Source organism: Anoplopoma fimbria, chromosome 9, assembly GCF_027596085.1.
Source record: "Anoplopoma fimbria isolate UVic2021 breed Golden Eagle Sablefish chromosome 9, Afim_UVic_2022, whole genome shotgun sequence".
In the NCBI taxonomy this organism is placed as follows: domain Eukaryota; kingdom Metazoa; phylum Chordata; class Actinopteri; order Perciformes; family Anoplopomatidae; genus Anoplopoma; species Anoplopoma fimbria.
The window spans coordinates 19,930,754-19,949,575 of NC_072457.1; the positions used below are offsets into that span (position 1 = coordinate 19,930,754).

The 18,822-nt window shown below is 39.8% G+C and overlaps 1 protein-coding gene across 1 annotated transcript; it reads right to left on the minus strand.

Moving 5' to 3' along the window:
• Nucleotides 1-496: 496 nt before the first annotated feature.
• Nucleotides 497-8,037, minus strand: LOC129095830 (uncharacterized). The gene is made up of 10 exons (XM_054604407.1): nucleotides 7,453-8,037; nucleotides 5,901-6,197; nucleotides 4,639-4,941; nucleotides 2,719-2,829; nucleotides 2,514-2,567; nucleotides 2,292-2,327; nucleotides 2,129-2,167; nucleotides 2,008-2,040; nucleotides 1,876-1,920; nucleotides 497-584 (listed from the first exon to the last, which is right to left on the minus strand). The coding sequence occupies exons 1-10, from the start codon at nucleotides 7,538-7,540 to the stop codon at nucleotides 523-525; spliced, it is 1,068 nt and encodes a 355-aa protein (XP_054460382.1). The 5' UTR covers nucleotides 7,541-8,037; the 3' UTR covers nucleotides 497-522.
• Nucleotides 8,038-18,822: the final 10,785 nt, after the last annotated feature.

Sequence of the window (18,822 nt, forward strand, 5' to 3'; positions counted from 1 at the left end):
TAGAGTCTTAGCAGCCATCCCAATGTGCTCACAGTGCATCCGTGTTTTCATATCCAGTGTTAAATTGGCTCTTAGCTTCCAGCCAGCAGATCTCTGAAAGAGACATAGTACTCCCTTCACCTTCCTCCTCCTTCCCTTTTAGAGATGCATCGATGCGGGCAAGAAAGATATTAAGCAAAGATAATATTTGTCAATCTGTCGAAACATTTTGGCTCCTTTCAGCTAAATCCAGATGGGGGAAGGCGGTTTATCAGCCGTGCTTCTGCCTAAGAATTCTAAAAACGTTGCTAATGAGCAATGTTTGGGAGGCAAGTCATTTATTTACATTTGGACAGTTTAGTAATATATTAAGATGCTCCTGTAATAAAGTGCCCAAAGACTGTCTCAGGATGTGAAGTTGTATCTGTCTTCATATGTCTCTGATGTTTATTTGTTTTTTTTAAACATAAAGGTGGCTGATAATTGAAGCAGTTGTTTTTTCTTTATCCAGGGCACTTTTAAGTCCATGTGTGCGCTCCTCTATCAGCAGGTCAGCTCCTCTGTGACGGATGAGGTGGAGGGATGGATGCGATGATGCAGATTTGCTAAAGATGGACAAGATTAAAAAAAAAAAATACAATTAACAGACTGGAGTTAAATTATAGTGAAGAGAGTGGGGTGATATAAACTGTCTGCATTAGGTACATTTGATGTGCAATAAATGAATTCTGGCTGCTGATTATATTAACTCTGAATATTAAGTATAAATTACAGTAATTCTAGGTCCAGATAGAGCTTCATCTGTATGGAAAGTATCGGTGGTGGAAAGGAATACAGAAAAGAAAGGAATTCATATATATATATATATATATTCCTTGAAGCCAACACGGAGGGGCCTTAATCCTGCACTCTTTCTGATATCCAGTAAAGGCAGATTTGAAAAAAGAAGTCTATGAGAAAATGACCCTACTTATAAGTTAATTTACTACCTCAGTAAATATTTTAAACATTTTTGTCAATTGCTAGTTTCAAGTCTTCTTCAATACAGAATAATGATTATTTAGTAAATGGTGGTCTCATTTTGAGAGAAAATGGACAAAAAAGCGCAGTAAGCTTTAGGCTGGGACTACTATGTGATTGACAGGTTTTACCACAGCAATGTCCGGTTTGGGAGTTGTCCTTCTTTGTCTTCCAACTTTAACCTTTTCAATGTGTGCTTTCAGTTCATGAAAGTTAACTGTAACCATTTTGATACCTAGAATGTCTTATTCAACGTTCGGTTGTATTTAGCTACACCCCCTCGTGTCACATTCGGTTGCAAAAAGCCAAGATGGCGACGACCGAAATGCCGAGCCCAAGTCTTCAAAACTGGAGACAACAAACCAATGGATGACGTCACGGTGACTACGTCCCCTTCAAAAAGGTGAGTACAAAGGAAAACATATTGTTTTAACTTACTTCACAGAGGAGGGCATCAACAGACACTGTTCTGCCCACCAAAGCGCTGTGTGCGTGAGGCTACATGGTATCTAAAAACTGTGCAGCTCACTTTTAAGTTCAATATCTGTTTGTGGCTGCACAGGATGTAGAAAAGGAATTTGCTGTTTGTTTGGAGGGCTTTGTGCGGTGTGGCATTGTTCCATTAGTGCATACATTAATATTTAAAAATGGAACGCAGTAATGATTACTTAGGGAAGATTTTAACTGATATACTTTTTACTTATTGTCCAAGTACATTTGTAGTTTTTTTTTTTTTTCTTGAGTTAAATGTATTTAAAGTAACAGTACTTTTACTTGAATATACTGTTGCTTACTCAACCATATTTAATTGAGCCCACTTTGCAAATTAAGTACTTTGTTAGACATATTTGTATTTTGATGGAAATGCAGTTCTACCTGTGTAGCAGTGGTCATCATTTCCATCCAGCAGAGTTTCTATGTCTTCAGAAAAAGGGCATTTGAAGAATATTAACACACAAATCACTAATTGCATTGAATCTGTTTAAGTGGGTGTTCATAAATTCCTACCTTGAGTGTCAACTTCTATAATCGGGGACAGTCCTGTACGTTAAAACATAAAGTTGTCAAAGGACTGAAACAACGGAAATAATGAGATTATCAAACTGTGTGTATGCATTTCAGAACTGACCTGGCCGAGGTCGGGATGCATAAGAGTGAAAGTTCCTCCCTGTAGGTAAATAGGAGGTCATTAACATCTGAATTTATTTAATTGAAATCATGCTAAAAATAAAGATGAAGACCTTTTGTAGAGTTTTGGAGCATTGCTGTGAAATTCACCATATTTATTTTACCTTTTGGATTGATGATCACTGTGTTCTTCTCGCCATCTAGTTGAAAGATCATTAAAACATTAAAGTATCAGTATCAGGCACATTTATTACTACTCATTTCATAAAGAGGTATACTGACCTCACCTTTGTGTTTGAAAACTTAATTGCCTCAAATTGTACCTTAAGGGACAACTTTTTGAATGCGAAATATTTTGAATTGAATTGAAAAATATTGCAATTTACCGTCCAACTGCTGGCCAGTGACGTTGAGATCAAGAGGGTGAACGCTGGGATTTTCTGACAAAAAAAAAGGAAGTATTATTTTCAGGTCAACTTCAAATGCTCAACATAACCCAGTGTGTCCGTGTGTGTGTGTGTGTGTGTGTGTGTGTGTGTGTGTGTGTGTGTGTGTGTGTGTGTGTGTGTGTGTGTGTTGTGTGTGTCTTACTGCGTGGGCATCCCCTCCAGTAGATTTTTCCGAGCACAGTTGTTACTATAGTCAGCATCACCACACACAGCAGAGCCAGCCAGAGCACCCTGAACACACAGAGCCACTCATCTGGAGGACAGAGATGATTCACACAGAGACTCTAATAAGACCAATTGCACCATGCTCCTATCTGTAATAACATTTTAGATATCATTATATATTTCTCCGTATTCTCCACAGAATGGTAATTATAAAGATATCCATGATAACATTCTTAACAACCTTATACAACAAAGTTTAAGATATATGTAAATCTTTAAAAAGTATGCATGGATGTTTTGACATTTTATAGCTAGACTAGATATATAAAGCAGTTACCTGTAATGTAATTCCCTCTTCAAAAAAACCCCATTTCAGATATCTACAATGACATTCTTCGACGACCTTCTGCCATTCATTTGCATTGGGCTTTCAATTTCAGATATTCACATTGCATTTTTGATATCTGCGATAACATTTTTACAAGGAAAACCTCCCATTTCAGATATTTACAATCCAATTTTTACTAAAGTCATAGCTGAAGTGAGGCATTTTGGCCTATTATTATCTTTTTGGATATCCAGAGCAGATATCCTCAATACACTTGTGGGTATTTGCAATTGCATCATTGCATATTCAGCCTAAAGTAAATAAACCCTAATAATGAGCAAATCTACACAATGCATATCTGAACATAATCGGTAGCGAATGAGTTGACAACTACAGATTTTCACTTTAACACATGACTTCTATCACTATCTCTTATTTGCAGCAATAGAAAATATGAATACCAAAGATCCAAACAGCCAAAACAGATTGAAATGTCATTTTGAAATAGCTGCACAAACAACAACAACAACAACAACAAGCAGCTTCTTAAAACTCCTCATGAACTGTCGGTTTTCTTAATTATTAACAATCTCACAGAGCTACATTAGGCCAAGAAATGCTCCAACCTGATTGGTAGTCACTGAATGGTCATTATTAAGACTGACAGAGGCCAGTGAGTGATTATTTCTCGATTTCTTTTCCACAACATGGTCAGTACATACCAGCCCCTTTTCCCCACTCAGTTGCCTTGGTCCCTACTTTCAAGCTACCTGAACTCTTCACCTTTAAATCTCTACCTGTCCGCCTGTAAGCTTATTTATCTTCCTTATATCAAAAAATCCCTGAGCTGTTCCGACTGTCTGAATTGCTGTGCTTTCCTTTATTGCTATGGACTCACTCTTGCCTTGGCAAATGTAATTGGTGAGCAAAAGAGAGAAGAAAATAACCAGAAAAACAAAATCCACGCCAGAGACAGAAATGAGACAAACACAAAGAAATAATAGCAGATGATACAGGAACAAATGGGAGCAGAAAGGAAAGGGAGAGGATGGAAAAAGTTTAATGGAAAAGTTAAAGTGAGATGGATTCCAGCTTTTAACACACACACACACACACACACACACACACACACACACACACACACACACACACACACACACACACACACAGACACACACACTGGAAAATATGAGTTAGTCGTAGCTTGGGCGAGTGTTGGAGAGACGAATAGAAAGAGAGCAAGCCAGAATCAATACAGCCTTGTAGATACAGTAGATTAAGATGTACTGTTACTCTGGGATCCTACAGTGCAGAGTGAAGAAAGGGAAACTATGTCACAGAGCTGAGATTGAAGTCAAGAGAGGAAGAATTGAGGGAAAATGTGCTCTATTGAAAAAAATGACTCCATTGTGGATTGAGAGAGAAGACGGGTTTGAATAAGATTGAATCAATTTAAAACCAAAATGAAAACTGATTGGCCAATTTCTTCCCACTTTTCTCTCCAATTGTAGAGTAAAGCCACACTGACCACACAGGGGACAAAGAGCTCCCTCTCAACCCGATACCGACCTTTCTTTGTGCGTTTCCATGGCAGCTTTTCCTGAGCTGTTGCAGTCAAAACTGTTTGATTGGCGAGCCAAAGGAGACAGCTTCCTTGATTGGCCGACTCTGCGGCGGGCGGGAGAGGGAGGCAGCAGTAAAACGCCATCCTCTGCCCTTCATCGTGCCTCTCCTCCTCTTCCTCCTCTTCCTCCTCCTCAAGTGGGTGGATGTGTAAGGAACTGTGATTGCTGCTGCCGTACAGGGTGAGATTCAGGGTCTCTGCATCACCAAGTTGAAGCTCCACTGACACCTCGACGTGTGTTTTCAGAGCTGTGAATGGAGAGATTGATTGGTAAATTATAAAGATAGATTACAGTCGTGTGGACACACTGAAAACTGTGCAATTTTGTTGAAGATTCGTTGCTCAGAAAGCTAGCAAGCGCACCCTGGCCTTGAGTGAGGTTTTCTTTTTTCTAACCATTTAGCATGATCATGAACGGGTGGAGTTAGCACTTGTGCTAAAGGCTAAATGCTAACACCAGCATGCTAACATGTTCGCAGTTACAATGCTATCGTGCTGATGTTTAGCAGGAATAACATTTACTATGTTTGCCATCTTAGTTTAGCATGTAAACATTTGCTAATATTGCCCTGGGGTTCCGTAGCAATTCAAATACATAATCAAATCAATCTCTTGAAATCTTGTCAGGTTTATGTTTTAACACAAGTAACAGTAGCTCAAAGATGTATAGTCACAAAGATGACTGGATTTTAGATGTCAAAGGTTAAAGGTCACTGTGACCTCACGTCTGTAATTGTGACTGAAAGTGTCTAAAAGTTATGATTTAGGATTTTTGTTGGCCTACAAAGCACAAAAACGACAGTTTAGCTGTAGCTACAACCTGAAAATTTGATTGAGTAGAATGATATGTGTAATGTTGTAAAAACATCAGACATTAAATTACGTAGCTAACTGTACTTCAGCAACTTCGCACTCCAAATAATGAGGAGTAAAATGCTGATGTAAGTCAAAGTTTAATGGGGAGTGAGCTAGATATATTTCACTAGAAATATCAACCTCATTGTGGCGCCAGAAGACATTCCAGAGGATCACCAAAGTCATTAGGATTCATCCTCTGGGGACCATGAATGTCTGCATATGATTTTATTGCCATCCATCCAATAGTTGTCGAGATATTTCAGTCTGGACCAAGGTGTTAGACCGAATAATATCCCTTTAGCCGCATGGCCTATAACAACAAAATCTTATCGATATTACTTTGTAATACCTGAAGATGACATGTTGCTAAGTAATTCTGCCATGTCCATATCTGTTTCACACATGAACCAGTTCTTTTCTGGGTCTTCACCGCCTCTCCCCAAGGCCGACTCAGGATCTGTCGTGTTGCTCTGACTCTCCGTTGTGCAGTCCGGCTCCCACTTGTTACTACTCGGAGTTCGCAGAGGGTCACACCAATCCTTTCTCCTAAAGTCATCATCTCCAATCTTCCCATTTCCTCCCTTCTCAACGAAATTCCCTTGCTCACAGGGTCGGTAGGGCATGCAGAGGAAGTTCACTTTTGATACTGAAAGGAGAAAGAGAACAAACAGACGATTCAGAACGATTTCTTGGCGGGAGCAGGATTAGAGCGGGAAAAAGAAAAAGCAAAGTGCTCTCAAGTCAGGAATCATAGCGAGATCTCAAAATGGAAGCTATCGCCTCCAGTTTATGTCTGACACACAAAGGCAGACAGGAGAGGCACAGACGCAAAGACATAACCATTTAAGGCAACCGAGGACACGAGCCCCAAGCCTAAAGCAAGCTGCTCTGAAAAAGAGAACAAGCTTTTCAAGGCCTCACAATACGGAAACACTTTCAAAGCAGCTGTCAGTCGGTGTTGTAGCTATATGTGGGGGTGTTTTCTTTATGTGTCTGTGCTGGTGACAACCGTGTATGGAGACGTTATGATTTCAGACTGTCACTCCGTCCGTCTGTCCGTCCGTCCGACCGTCTAGTCCATTCTCTTGGGGATATCTCAGGAACACCTGGAAGAAATGTCTTCAAATTTTGCGCATACGTCCACCTGGACTCAAGGATGAACTGATCAGATTTTGAACGGTCAACGGTCAACGGTCAACGGTCACTGTGACCTCACGTCCGTAACAGTCTTGTGATATCTAGCGAACACCTTGAGCAACTTTCTTCAAATTTGGCCCACAGGTCCACCTGGACTGAAGGATGAACTGATTAGAATTTCTTGGTAACAGGTCAAGGTCACCTTACAAAACACGTTTTGGGCCATTCCTCAAGAATTCCGATGCCAATTATGACAATTTCACACAAATGTCTTATAGGATAAGATTATGAAGTGATGACATTTTGGACAGACATCGATGTCAACTGCAACATGACTGGTTGGCGGAGGCGTACAACCAAAAGCCAATAATTCTTGATTAGCTCAGAGATAAATAAAGATAGACGTTGAAACAGAGTTAACAAGAGGGGGAAGAAACAGAACAAACTGACTCGACAAAACAAAGTTTACTTCTTTTAAAGGTAAACTTTTGAAATAAAGTTTGATCAAAACATCTAAGAAAAACATTTATTTAGTGACAGCCTTTTTAACACTTCTAAAGGCTAGGAAGTATTGGTAAAGACACACACAAGCCTACTGTACTTCTACAAACACACACACACACACACACACACACACACACACACACACACACACACACACACACACACACACACACACACACACACACACACACACACACACACACAGACAGACAGACCGAGTGGTAAAACCTCTATATGAAGGTTTGCTTTGGATGACCCACCTCTGTACAATGTGAAGAATTCTGGGAGGCAGATGATGAAGGCGAGGATCACGAGAAAGAGGAGTTTAATCAACGCTGCTCTTGTCATGGTTGCACCATAAGGTCACACAGCACACTTCTTCACAGGCATGACTTGTCCCTCGTGGTACATATCTGCTTTCTTTTCTTGAGGCTTAAAACAAACCCATTACTTCACACCCTGCATCAGAGATGCCTCTTTGTACAGTCTAAGAAGCCTGATATGATAGTACTCATAATTCTTGCAGAGGCAGGCGACAATGCAACGAGACGCAAAAAAAAACTTCACTTCCTATTGCGCTTCCTGTCCTTTTCTCAGAAAGAGTGAGAAATGGAGAGCTGTAGATGCAACAAAGAGTTTCTATCAGCAGAATGTAAGTAGAAATGTTGTGTCCGGCTGTGGATGATTGATGGATGATCCGTCGCGTTCTGGATATGTGCGATGTATAACAGAAAAGAAAGGTCAGCCTATTGGTTTAAATCCATTTGTGTGAAACAGAGAAAGAAAGAAACAAAGAGATGTTTCTTTATACCTCTACATGAAAAAACGAGGAAGAGGATCATCTATGGTGGAGCGGTTTCAGTTGCTGGGGATGGAACGCCCCTCAATGTAACACTCCTTTATGTGTTTTTCATAATTGTGAGACTCTTTTACATAATTGTGACGTATCTAAAAGTTATGATTTAGTTTCTGTCTTTGTATCTCATATTTATGACAGATTTGTTTTGCCATGATAAGAGATAGAGGTACAAATAATAACAGATAAAACGTTATATTTTAAATCATAATCACAAGAAGTAATAATAATTGTGCCTTTTTATCACATAATTATTAAGAACTCGATTTTGACTAGATATATTTTGCAATTTTTGCGAAGTTTTCTCACAATTATGAGATGCATTGTAGTTTCTTTCTACTTTGTATTTCATAATTGGGATATACTCTTATACTCTTATATATCTTATTCATTTATAATAAACATTATTATAGCAACATGTTTTAGTAATGAGATACTAAGTATCTAATACTAATTTGTAATTATGAGGTCATTTCTCATGTTTCTCATAATTCTGACATTGTATCACATAATTAGAATATGTCATAACTATGAGAGGTTCTCACATAATTATGTAATCATCATCGTTATAATTGTCATTTTCCAAGTTGAAGGAATGAGCTTCCACTGTCCCGAGGCCAGCTGCCTCTCCTTTAATTAACATTACCACACAGAAGTGTTTCTGTTGCTTGCTGTAGAGGAATTTACCTCTCTGTTTATCTTTTTTTTTTTCATTTCAGCCCATTCCAAAAAAAAAAATGTATTTTTCCTTTGTACCGCTTGACTTGCTCTCTGTAGGGTGTTTAGTGTCGCTCCGATTTTTTGGTTGGGTTCCTGAGAGCCTCTTATCTTGGCAGACCTGGGACGGCAAGACACACACACAGTGTCTCAGACAAACACACACACACACACACACACACACACACACACACACACACACACACACACACACACACACACACACACACACACACACACACACACACACACACACACACACACACACACACACACACACACACACACACACAGTGATGAGCATGGCTGGCAGGTGGAGCCTTATCTCCACTCCACAGCGGCTCGCCTCTCTCAGAGCTCAGTCGGCAGCTTAGAGCGAGATGGAAGCAGCCAAAAACAAAAAATCACTTTATGTTCAGTCAAAGCTGCTTGAGCATTTCCAAATATTTTTTCATTTTTTCATTTTCCACTTTAGTACCTCTGATTGTTGACAGTGGTGGCATGAACATTGGCTGTGGAAGAAGATGTTTATGTTATTTGCTACCCTGCTTAAGTTTCCTTGAGCAAGACACTAGCATCCTCCCAATGAAGCTCAGTGTAAGCTCATTGTGTAGTCTGACCTTGCATTCAATGATGAGATTTAATAGGTCAGTAATTTCCAAATCATTTCCCCCCCAAAAAAAATTTAGGGAAAAATGTGAAAATGATGTACACGTTGTGTAATTAATTACAATTAATTGCTAGAGAGTCTTAAATCAGTGTACAGCAGGTCAGCTCAACATGCAAATAACATGAAATTTGTTTACAGGCAAGCTAATAATATGGTGAATTAAGTTTTCAATCTTACTTCGTAAGGCATGCATATTTACTTGGGTATAAATGGAGCACTTCTTTCAAGGATTATCCTCTTTTCTGCATACTTAGTGCCAAACTCCGTGGTTCTTTCTAGGTTAGCCGATGGACAGAATATTAAATAACGCAACAATGTTGATATTTAGTTAATTATCATTAAACATTATATGGTTTCAGCTCCCTCTAAATTGATGGTATGCTACATATGCCTGTTGTATATTGTAATCTCTATGAGTGGATTATGCATTCACATGTAGACCTGTAGGCAAAAGGTCAAGATTTTGCCCTCTGTTCTGGTTTCCACTTGTAGTTTGAGCAGTATTGAGCAATCATGTTGGAGCAGGCTTTGGTTTAATGTAGGTAAACACTCTGTGTGCAGAGCAAATGAGACAGAACACATTCACCGTAATGCAATCTGGGAACCCACCAGTTATCATATGACGATGATGATTAGCTTTTTATTGCTTTAGAATTAGCTTGTACACTGGCTTCTTTAGAAACAATCCGCTCGTTCAAGTTGTCACTTGATCTCCAACTCCAGTCTCGCATCTTAAGTTTATAAACTGACTGTAAACAATGAGCAGCAGGCGGAAAAGGAAGTCTTGGCCGGGATATCCGCCGGCTACACCAGATCCACCAGAAATATAGTTAGAATGATAGCCAATGGGTTCAGAGATTCAAATGACTGTAAATTGAAAAACTCTGGGTTTTGGACTGTTGGTCAGACAAAAACAAAGGCTTTGAAAACATTTTCGTCGGCCTACTAAGTGATATAACCCCTAATCAAGAAAGTAATCCCCCGATTATTCTATAAGAAAAGACACTTTAGTTATCAAACCAAACCAGATGTTTCTTAACAACAGCTTTTTTTGATTAAGGCAACTAATGATTCATTGAAGAAGTGAATGCAGTTCAGCTATGATGAACTGTTCAGTTCACAAACAAGGTGCGAAAAGATTTACAGCACAGTGCTTGTACTGTATATTGTTTCATGGAACCAAAGAAATACACTGCAGGTTTTAGACTGTAGACCTTCATTTGATAAAAGCTTTGTCTGTGTCTTTTATAACCCTGAATGATTAATTAGATATTTTAATTAAACTGATTCAATCCACATGTCCTGTCATTTGAGAAAATATAAGAAAAATATAAAAAAGAAGAAAAGAGCTTTTTCTTTTTTTTTCCTTCTTTGTAGAGCTTCTGTGTTATCTCACGATTCCATATTGATGGAAGCTGAGAGTCAGAAGATAACAGAGGACGATGAAATGCCCGATCCAGACTGCTTTTATTGGCTGCGCTGATGGAGTGAAAATGAAGTGTTTTTGATTTTTTTTAGGGGACCAGCTGAAAACCCCTCCAGGACCCTCGAGCATCCATCAACCACAGTTAGAAAACCACAGGTATGGACTCACTCTTCTTTGCCTGTCGTGTGTGTGATTGATAAACTGCTGTGTTCTCTGGCAAACCAGCATAAACTGGAAAAAAACTTGACAGAAATCGAATAAATCTTAATCAGGGTTGATTGGGTTAAAACTCCCGCGGATCGACTTGCTGATGGAAGATGTATATTTGAGAATTGGACTGAAGATTCCCGGAGAGAGTTAGGTCTTAGAAGGAAAAACAGCTCTGATTTCAGCATGTTATCCCCCCCGTTTCTCACTTTCCCAGCAGGACAGCTTAAGTATGGGGATCTCAGTTGGCTTGCTGGAGTCGGTGTGTCTGTTGATCCGTTCAGAGCAAGATATCTCAACTCGACAAGTAGTGGCCAGATGCTATCAAATTCTGTATGGATGATGCACAGAGGAAAGATATTGTGACCCCCTGATCTTTCATCTAGCACCACTATCAGGGTCTGAAAAGCAATCATTTCGTTATAATGGATATTTGCTTTCTTGCATAGAACGAGATGAGAAGATCTATACCACTATCATGTCTGTACACCAAACATGAAGCTGGAGCCAGGACACGATTAGCTTAACGGCAGAGACTCCAAGAATTCAATGCCCTGGGCCGGAAAAAATAGTCCTGCACCAAACCCTGGGTAAAACCGAAAATAGTACATTATTCGCTTGGAGCTTTTGTACGAATTAAATCAGCAAATATTTAACATGTTGATTTGTGAGCTTTGAGGTCCGGATAGGCCTTTTTTTTTCTTTTTTTTTTACCTTTGGAGGGGCCAGATTAGCTGTTTTCCCCTGCTTTCAATATTTATGCTAAGCTAGCTAGCTTGCTCCAGCATCATGATTAACCGACAGATATAAGAGTGGTATCATCTAACTTTAGCCCAATGGCTTTTCATCTATTACTACTGGCTGTTTTTATCCAGCGCTCAGTTATACCTACTGTGAAGAAAAAAAAAGCGCTGCGATTCGTAGCTATCCCACAAAATTAAATTGTGTATAATCCACATAATCACAAACCAGACAGCAAAAGCCCACAATAAAAATGCTCTTTCACCCAGGAGACCACTGTTCGTTTCTCCATTAAATGGACGTTGGTAGTTATTTTAACCCAAACCGCAATCTTTTCCTAAAGTTTTGTTGCTAAGTTTGCTAACTAAGTAAATATCCACTTTGGAGCTTTTGGCACACCTTCAAACCATCTGACTCAATCAAACCATAGACTGTATACAAGAAGTGGACGTCAAACCATAGACTGTATACAAGAAGTGGACGTAGTCATGGTGATGTCACCCATTGGTTTGTGGACGGTCGTTTTGTAGCCTTGAGTTCTAAGTTTTTTCCATCGCCATCTTGGATTACGGCCGTTATAATGTCGTTTATTTTTCGCGACCAATGTATGGAAGTTACTATATTTGGCCTGCGGAGGAGTGACGTGGTGACGCCTTATATGGCTCTGGTAGTGGCAGCGACTTGACGATCACAGTAAGCCCGCCCTAAAACATTCTCCCCTCTATGGTCTATTTCACTCTAAATGGACTAATTTACTAAATGAACATCATGCTGTATTGAAGAAGACTTGAAACTACAGATTGAGACCATAAATTCATGTTCAAGATTTTTACTAAAGTAATAAATAAAGTGAGGGAGGGTCATTTTCTCATAGACTTCTATACAATCAGACTTCTTTTAGCAACTGGAGGAGTCGCCCCCTGCTGGTCAGGATAGAGAATGCAAGTTTTAAGACACTTGCGCATTGGCATCACGTTTATTGCTGCTGTCAGACGCTCTAATGATGAACACAACAGTGCTGACTGGGTGAGAAGTGTGTGTATTTGTGAGACAGACGGAAGACTGATGTCCTCCTCAGCACTTAACTTTTCTTCAAGACCCGGTAGTTTGCTGAATATGAACATTAAACACCTCGTACTGAAATCATCTCAGAAATACTGTATGTGGGCTGTTTTTGGAGCTCTGCATTACTGCAGAATCTGATTCAGAGATTTGAGAGACTGAATGTAACAGCATGATGAGATTAGGGATTTAGGTACACAAGAGGATATTTAACAACTGGCTTGGCTCCGCAGGCTCAGCGCAGGTTGTGGCTGCATGTCAGGCATTTAGTGTTGTACATTTGATCCTACTCGTCGTGCGCTGAATCCTGAGTTTGATCCCTGGATCTGCTTTAAATGGACACAATAATGTTCTCAGAAAGGCTGAAACATCGATAGCTTAATTTGAAATTCTCTTTCATCCTTTACACCTTTTTTTGTGTTGGTCTGTGTTTGTCTGAAATGGCCAAAGATGCTCGACATAACTAATTAGAGGTTATTTTTCCCCCACAGCTTTGGAACGTGATATATATTAGATATGGGTTGTACTTCTGACATTATTCTTAAGATTTCCTTTCATATGTGTAGTTACAACTGAATTCATGGCCATATTCTTGTCCCATTTTCATCACTTGTTGTCCATCTTTTATTTATTAAGCGATGGCTAATATTAAATACATTGTTTTGATTTAGTTTCTCCCTGGCTGCACCAATGTCCTCTCCGAATATGTTTGTGTAAATGCTGCTGTTCTGGCAGCTTATCCTTCATGTGTGTTGTTTGACTCGTGTCTCTTTTGTTATTTGTCATTGTGCGTGGGTGAACAAACTAGTTTCCCCTGCGGGACATAATAAAGTCACCTAATGTAATCTAAACTTGCTCTACTCAAATTGCGTTTCAGGTTTTGCATCAGTCATGCAGCTGAATGAAAGTTCAACATGCTAATGAGACAATGAAAATGCCACTCCAGATCCCTTTTGACCTACATCTTCATAAATTAACTGTCAAATTCTCATCGGACTTCTGCAGACTGTCTCATCTCTGGCAACTTTTAAGCCAAGCTAGCAACGTAGGTTGGTCCGCCCACTACTTTTGTACTAAGATATCTCAACAATTAATGGAAGGATTGGCATAACATCTTTTACAGACATGCATGGTCCCCAGATAGTGACCCTGCTGACTTAGTTATTCCTCTGATTTGTTCATCATCAGGGCAAAGTTGTACTTTTATCTAATGACATTTCCATTAGCTTCAGGTCTATTTTGATTTTAGTGCTAATTGGCAAATATCTACGCAAGCTAACACGCTAAACTACGATGGTGAACATGATAACCGTACAAACAGGGTAACAGTTTGCAAAGGCTAAGCTACGTAACAAACGTTACTTATTTTAAGCAACAATTTTTTTTTTTTTTGCCTAAACCCAAATTTTTACCAACCTAAGAGTCCAATTAAATTGAGGAGAAGGCAGACATCCCTGTGGTCAATGTCTCAAAAACTAGGCAGCTCACACCAAACCAATCTACATTGATTAAAACTTAACAGTTAAGAGGAAACATATGTATTTTTGATTTTGGGGTGAACTGTCACCTTAATATGACAGAAATGCACAATAATACATAAAATTCTTAAAGCGGCTATATGAAGTGGAGCATTTAGCAGCTGAAGAGCCTGATAATTCCCTCAAGAGTTGGTAGCGACCAAAAAGGGAGCTAAAAGAGAGTGAATATTGAACTGACAAAATAACAAGGTGACCAGAAACACGACTCCAAATGAATGATAATGTGGCTCTGTAACTATCAGCTGGATGTGTGAATAAGAACATTTTTGCTCACAAATTCAACAAATCAACTTAAAAGGTGCTAAAATGTCAATGTTTGTGCGGCCCTAAATGGTCATTGCAAGTTTAATTTTCTCCTCTCTGAGCCCTCTGTATTTAAAATATGCATTTACAAATGGAGCTATTAGTGTGCTCATTAACGGTGTATTGACTTTGTCTAAAGTGTTTTCAAATGATGCCAAACAAGTTAAAGGAGAGACAAGTAGGAAAGAAAATGAGGGTAAAGAGGTAGGAGTAATGAGCATGTATTTCCATTGAAAACAAGATGGAGGAGGTGGAAGAAGAGGAAGAGGAGGGGGAGGGAGAGCGTGGTGATTTAGTGCTGTGTCAGCAGTAAGGCGTCATCTGGCTCTCCAGAGACGAAGCCGCTGTGAAACTTTATGACTCTTTATGGAGAAATTAGGAGGTTTCACAAAGAGATTATCGTTATGCGCAAACCTTTAAAGGTGATGAAGCTTTCCAGACTCATCCTTCTCTTGGCTTTAATATGTCTGTCTGTCTGTCTGTCTGTCTCGCTGCCTGTCTGTCTGAATCAGTGCTTTATATTAGTCATATGTGCTCTGAATGCAGTATGTCCTTGAGTCTTTGTCTCTTCCCTTCCTCTGTGTTTTGTCCACTAAAAGAAATATGGCGGGGCCTCTTTTGCCGCCTCTCTCTCAGAGTTTCAAGGTTTCAAGAGTCATCCACATATTTCGTGTGTGTGTGTGTGTGTGTGTGTGTGTGTGTGTGTGTGTGTGTGTGTGTGTGTGTGTGTGTGTGTGTGTGTGTGTGTGTGTGTGTGTGTGCGTGTGTGTGTGTGTGTGTGTGTGTGTGAATGCATTGGGGGATACAGCACTTCAAAGCATAGCAAAGTGGGCTAAAGTGGGGGTGAATTTACAGGAAGCACAGAGCCATCATGGTGCTGCATCTCTTTTGTATCCCTTGATGTTTCACCTTCTCCCTCCCTCTCTTCTCTCCTCTGCTGTAACCTTCTCTGGTGAGAAAATGCCATGTCAATAAAAAGCTTTTTAACATGAGGAAAAATCAATGTGCTCCAATTGCACCTTTTCTCAAGCCTGCCAACCAAACAAATGGGCGGTTGTGCTTCTGCTCGCTGGGTGCAAATGCAGTTTTCTAACGTAGAGTTTCAGTAGTGTTACACATTATGCGTCAAAATCGAAGTGGAAATCCGCACCCTGTTTGTGGCCCTTTAAAATCCCATTAATGCCGATATGAGTTAACATGAACACTTTCAACTTTGAAGTTCTTTATTGGTCACATCCCACACCATCAACTTTTATTGTCCTGAAAAGGAAAACAGGCTTGCAGGCAGTGTTGCAATAAAAATACATCATAAAAACAATAAAAACACAGTAAAAACACACAAACATAAAAGCTCAATAAAATACATTATATAGCCACATCAGTTGGTAAGACTCGAGTCTCTTTGGAGTGATCGTTCAGGAGTGATATATGAAATATTTATTTTATAAAAGTTGAGCAAGAAATGCAGCCCCTTTATTCTAAAAAGGGTCATTAAAAAGGTGATGATGATATGTCAGTGTTGTGTTAACACAGTGGTTCTTAACCTTATTGGAGGTACTGAACCCTGCGAGCTTCATCAGTGCATTCACCGAACCCTTCGTAATTGGAAAAATAAAATATGATTTCTTCAAAACATAGATATATATTTTATTAGTGCACAAAATGAACCATGCATCAGTTGCACACAAAATCACTGTGTGCAAAGAACAAAACCAACAAAACATGAATTTCACACAAAAACATAACTCAGTGAATATTTACTGCAAATCAATGTGACTTTTGCTGTTGCCTTTCAGATACAAGTTCAGAAATGCGCGGCTTCACCTTGGCAAGTGCCACTCTCATATCATTTTCGCAGCAAAGTCTGTTCCTTTTCTTAGTTTTCATGTCCACCATCCTCAAAAGGATTGCTCACAAAGATACGTTGTAACAAACGGTGTGAGTATCTCAAGCCATCTTGCTTTTTTGCAACCAGAGGTGAGAGGAGAGGGTGGAGCTTAGTACAACCGCTCGTTGAACAAGACATTTTTAGGCGACCAAAGCGGTTACAATTAACTTTCATGAACTGAAAACACACAGTCAAAGGGTTAAAGCTCAATGCCAAATACACAGTCAACTTCCTGATTGGGCAACGCTGTGGCAGCAACCTGTCAATCACAAGGTAGCCACGCCCTAAAGCATACCCTGATATATGTCCTATTTTACTCTAAATGGGACCATAATTTACTAAATGAACTTCGTGTTGTATTGAAAAAGATTTGAAATTATAGATTGAGACCATAAACTCATGTTTACAACGTTTATTGAGGGAATAAATCAAGTCATTTTCTCATAGACTTATGGAGGCCAATAGAGAGAATCCAAGTTTAAGGCACTTCAGCATTGGCTTCACTCTTTAGACCTGGAAGTTGCTGCCTGTTTATGACAAATTAGAATGTCCCAATGTAATGCATACTGCATGCACCAGTATGTACGTTGTAAGGGGAAAAAAAGTATGTGACATGGTACTCAGTGATTTTCATAACTACAGCCAGCTCCTAGAATTCATGTTGTCTGCAGTGCAGTTTTCCTTCAGTCGTTGCTGATCCAGCCACTCCCTCCTGCACTGCAGTAACCCTGTTCCATCACCAGACCTTTCACGCCCGCATGCTCACCTTTTCCCCATTTACCTCATTAGTCTGCAGTCCATTCCCACTCATTCCCTGCCAGATTGTCAAGGTTTCTCATGCCCTTGCTCTCCAGCCATCTGCACATAAACCTGATTCTGTTTCCTGTTTACCTGTTCCTGTACTTTAACCTGTTGTCCATTCCTGACCCCCTGGCCAGCTCTGTCCTCTTGGATTTGTTTGACTGTTCGGACTGACTTACTGTTGCCAACCTATAAGCCTTCATCCTACCTGCTTGACTGCTGTGTATGTTGCGTTTGAGTCCTTCTCCTTCTGTTGCCAGAATTCAACGACTGTGACAGAGATCCAGAGGATTAGGAATATGAGATTAAAGATATACGAAGGGCTGCCCCCTCTTAGTCGTTTATTGGAATAATCAGTCATTTTGGTTTCAGTCGACTAAGAGTTCTTTAGCCCATAAGTCATTCTTTATGCTTTTTTTCATGTTGAATGAATTATGTCCAAGAAACTTATGAACACATTTCTGGTGAAACTCAGTTTTGCATATGTCGATTTAAATCAATCTTCAAAATTGTTCAAGTCAATTTACAATTTATTTGGTTGAGGACAACCCTAGATATGCCATATATTATTGCCAAGCAGAATTCACACAGTTACACATTCACACCTGGAAACTGTCCAGTACAACCAAAGTCTTATCTGCTGGCCACTGAGCACTGATTTAAAATAATTTGATTGTCGACCATGAAACAAATATGGCAAAATTGGGTGTAGTGTGTTGTTAGCAGCATTGGGAATATACGTCTCAATAGTTTTTTTTTACGGCATTTGTGACACAAGGCCTCGTGCCCGTTTACGACCAGCTCTCTAGTCAATAGTTTGCAAAGCAAAGCCAAAGTAGAGCAAGGATTTGGATATAAACATGTTTTTTGATATGCGCAAATGCCGACCTTTTCGAGAAGGTGGTTGAAGGAATGAAAGATGGAGGCTCTAAAAAATATTTTGACGCAAAGAAACCAAATGGCACAAGCTGCTCCATCTGTTCCACTTTTTCATATTTTTACGTGATAAGCAACGCGTTGGGGGATCCACCCCTAGCGAACACACAGCCGAGAATGGCGTCAACTTTGGTTCACTGGCCCCGATGATGAGGGTGCGGCGAGCTCCTCAAATGGACCAGATGATGCCGGTAAACTGGTTACGCAGCCATTAGATGAATGTGTCACGGGATGTTTTGTGAATAGGCACGACTTCATGTTAACGGGAATATTAGTGGAATATGCAGTTTCATTAGCAATGTAAACAGCTTTTTATGAATATTGTCTTCTTGGAATACGGGCAAAACCCAGAATATCTGGTGCATGTAAATGAGTCACAGTAAGTGGATGAAGAGAGAGATGATGATCTAATGCACAATTTCCCTCTGAGTGGTCTGCCGTGCTGCTGGTGTTGTTGAGGACTGTTAGCGTTATTTGTGCTGTGA

Excerpts from the sequence above, each read along its gene's own strand:
- LOC129095830 (XM_054604407.1), bottom strand. The coding sequence starts at position 7,540 with ATGACAAGAGCAGCGTTGATTAAACTCCTCTTTCTCGTGATCCTCGCC. Across the intron at positions 2,830-4,638 it reads ATGGAAACGCACAAAGAAAG|ATGAGTGGCTCTGTGTGTTC; the intron begins GTCGGTATCGGG and ends TCTGTCCTCCAG. Across the intron at positions 1,921-2,007 it reads TATAGAAGTTGACACTCAAG|ACATAGAAACTCTGCTGGAT; the intron begins GTAGGAATTTAT and ends CTTTTTCTGAAG.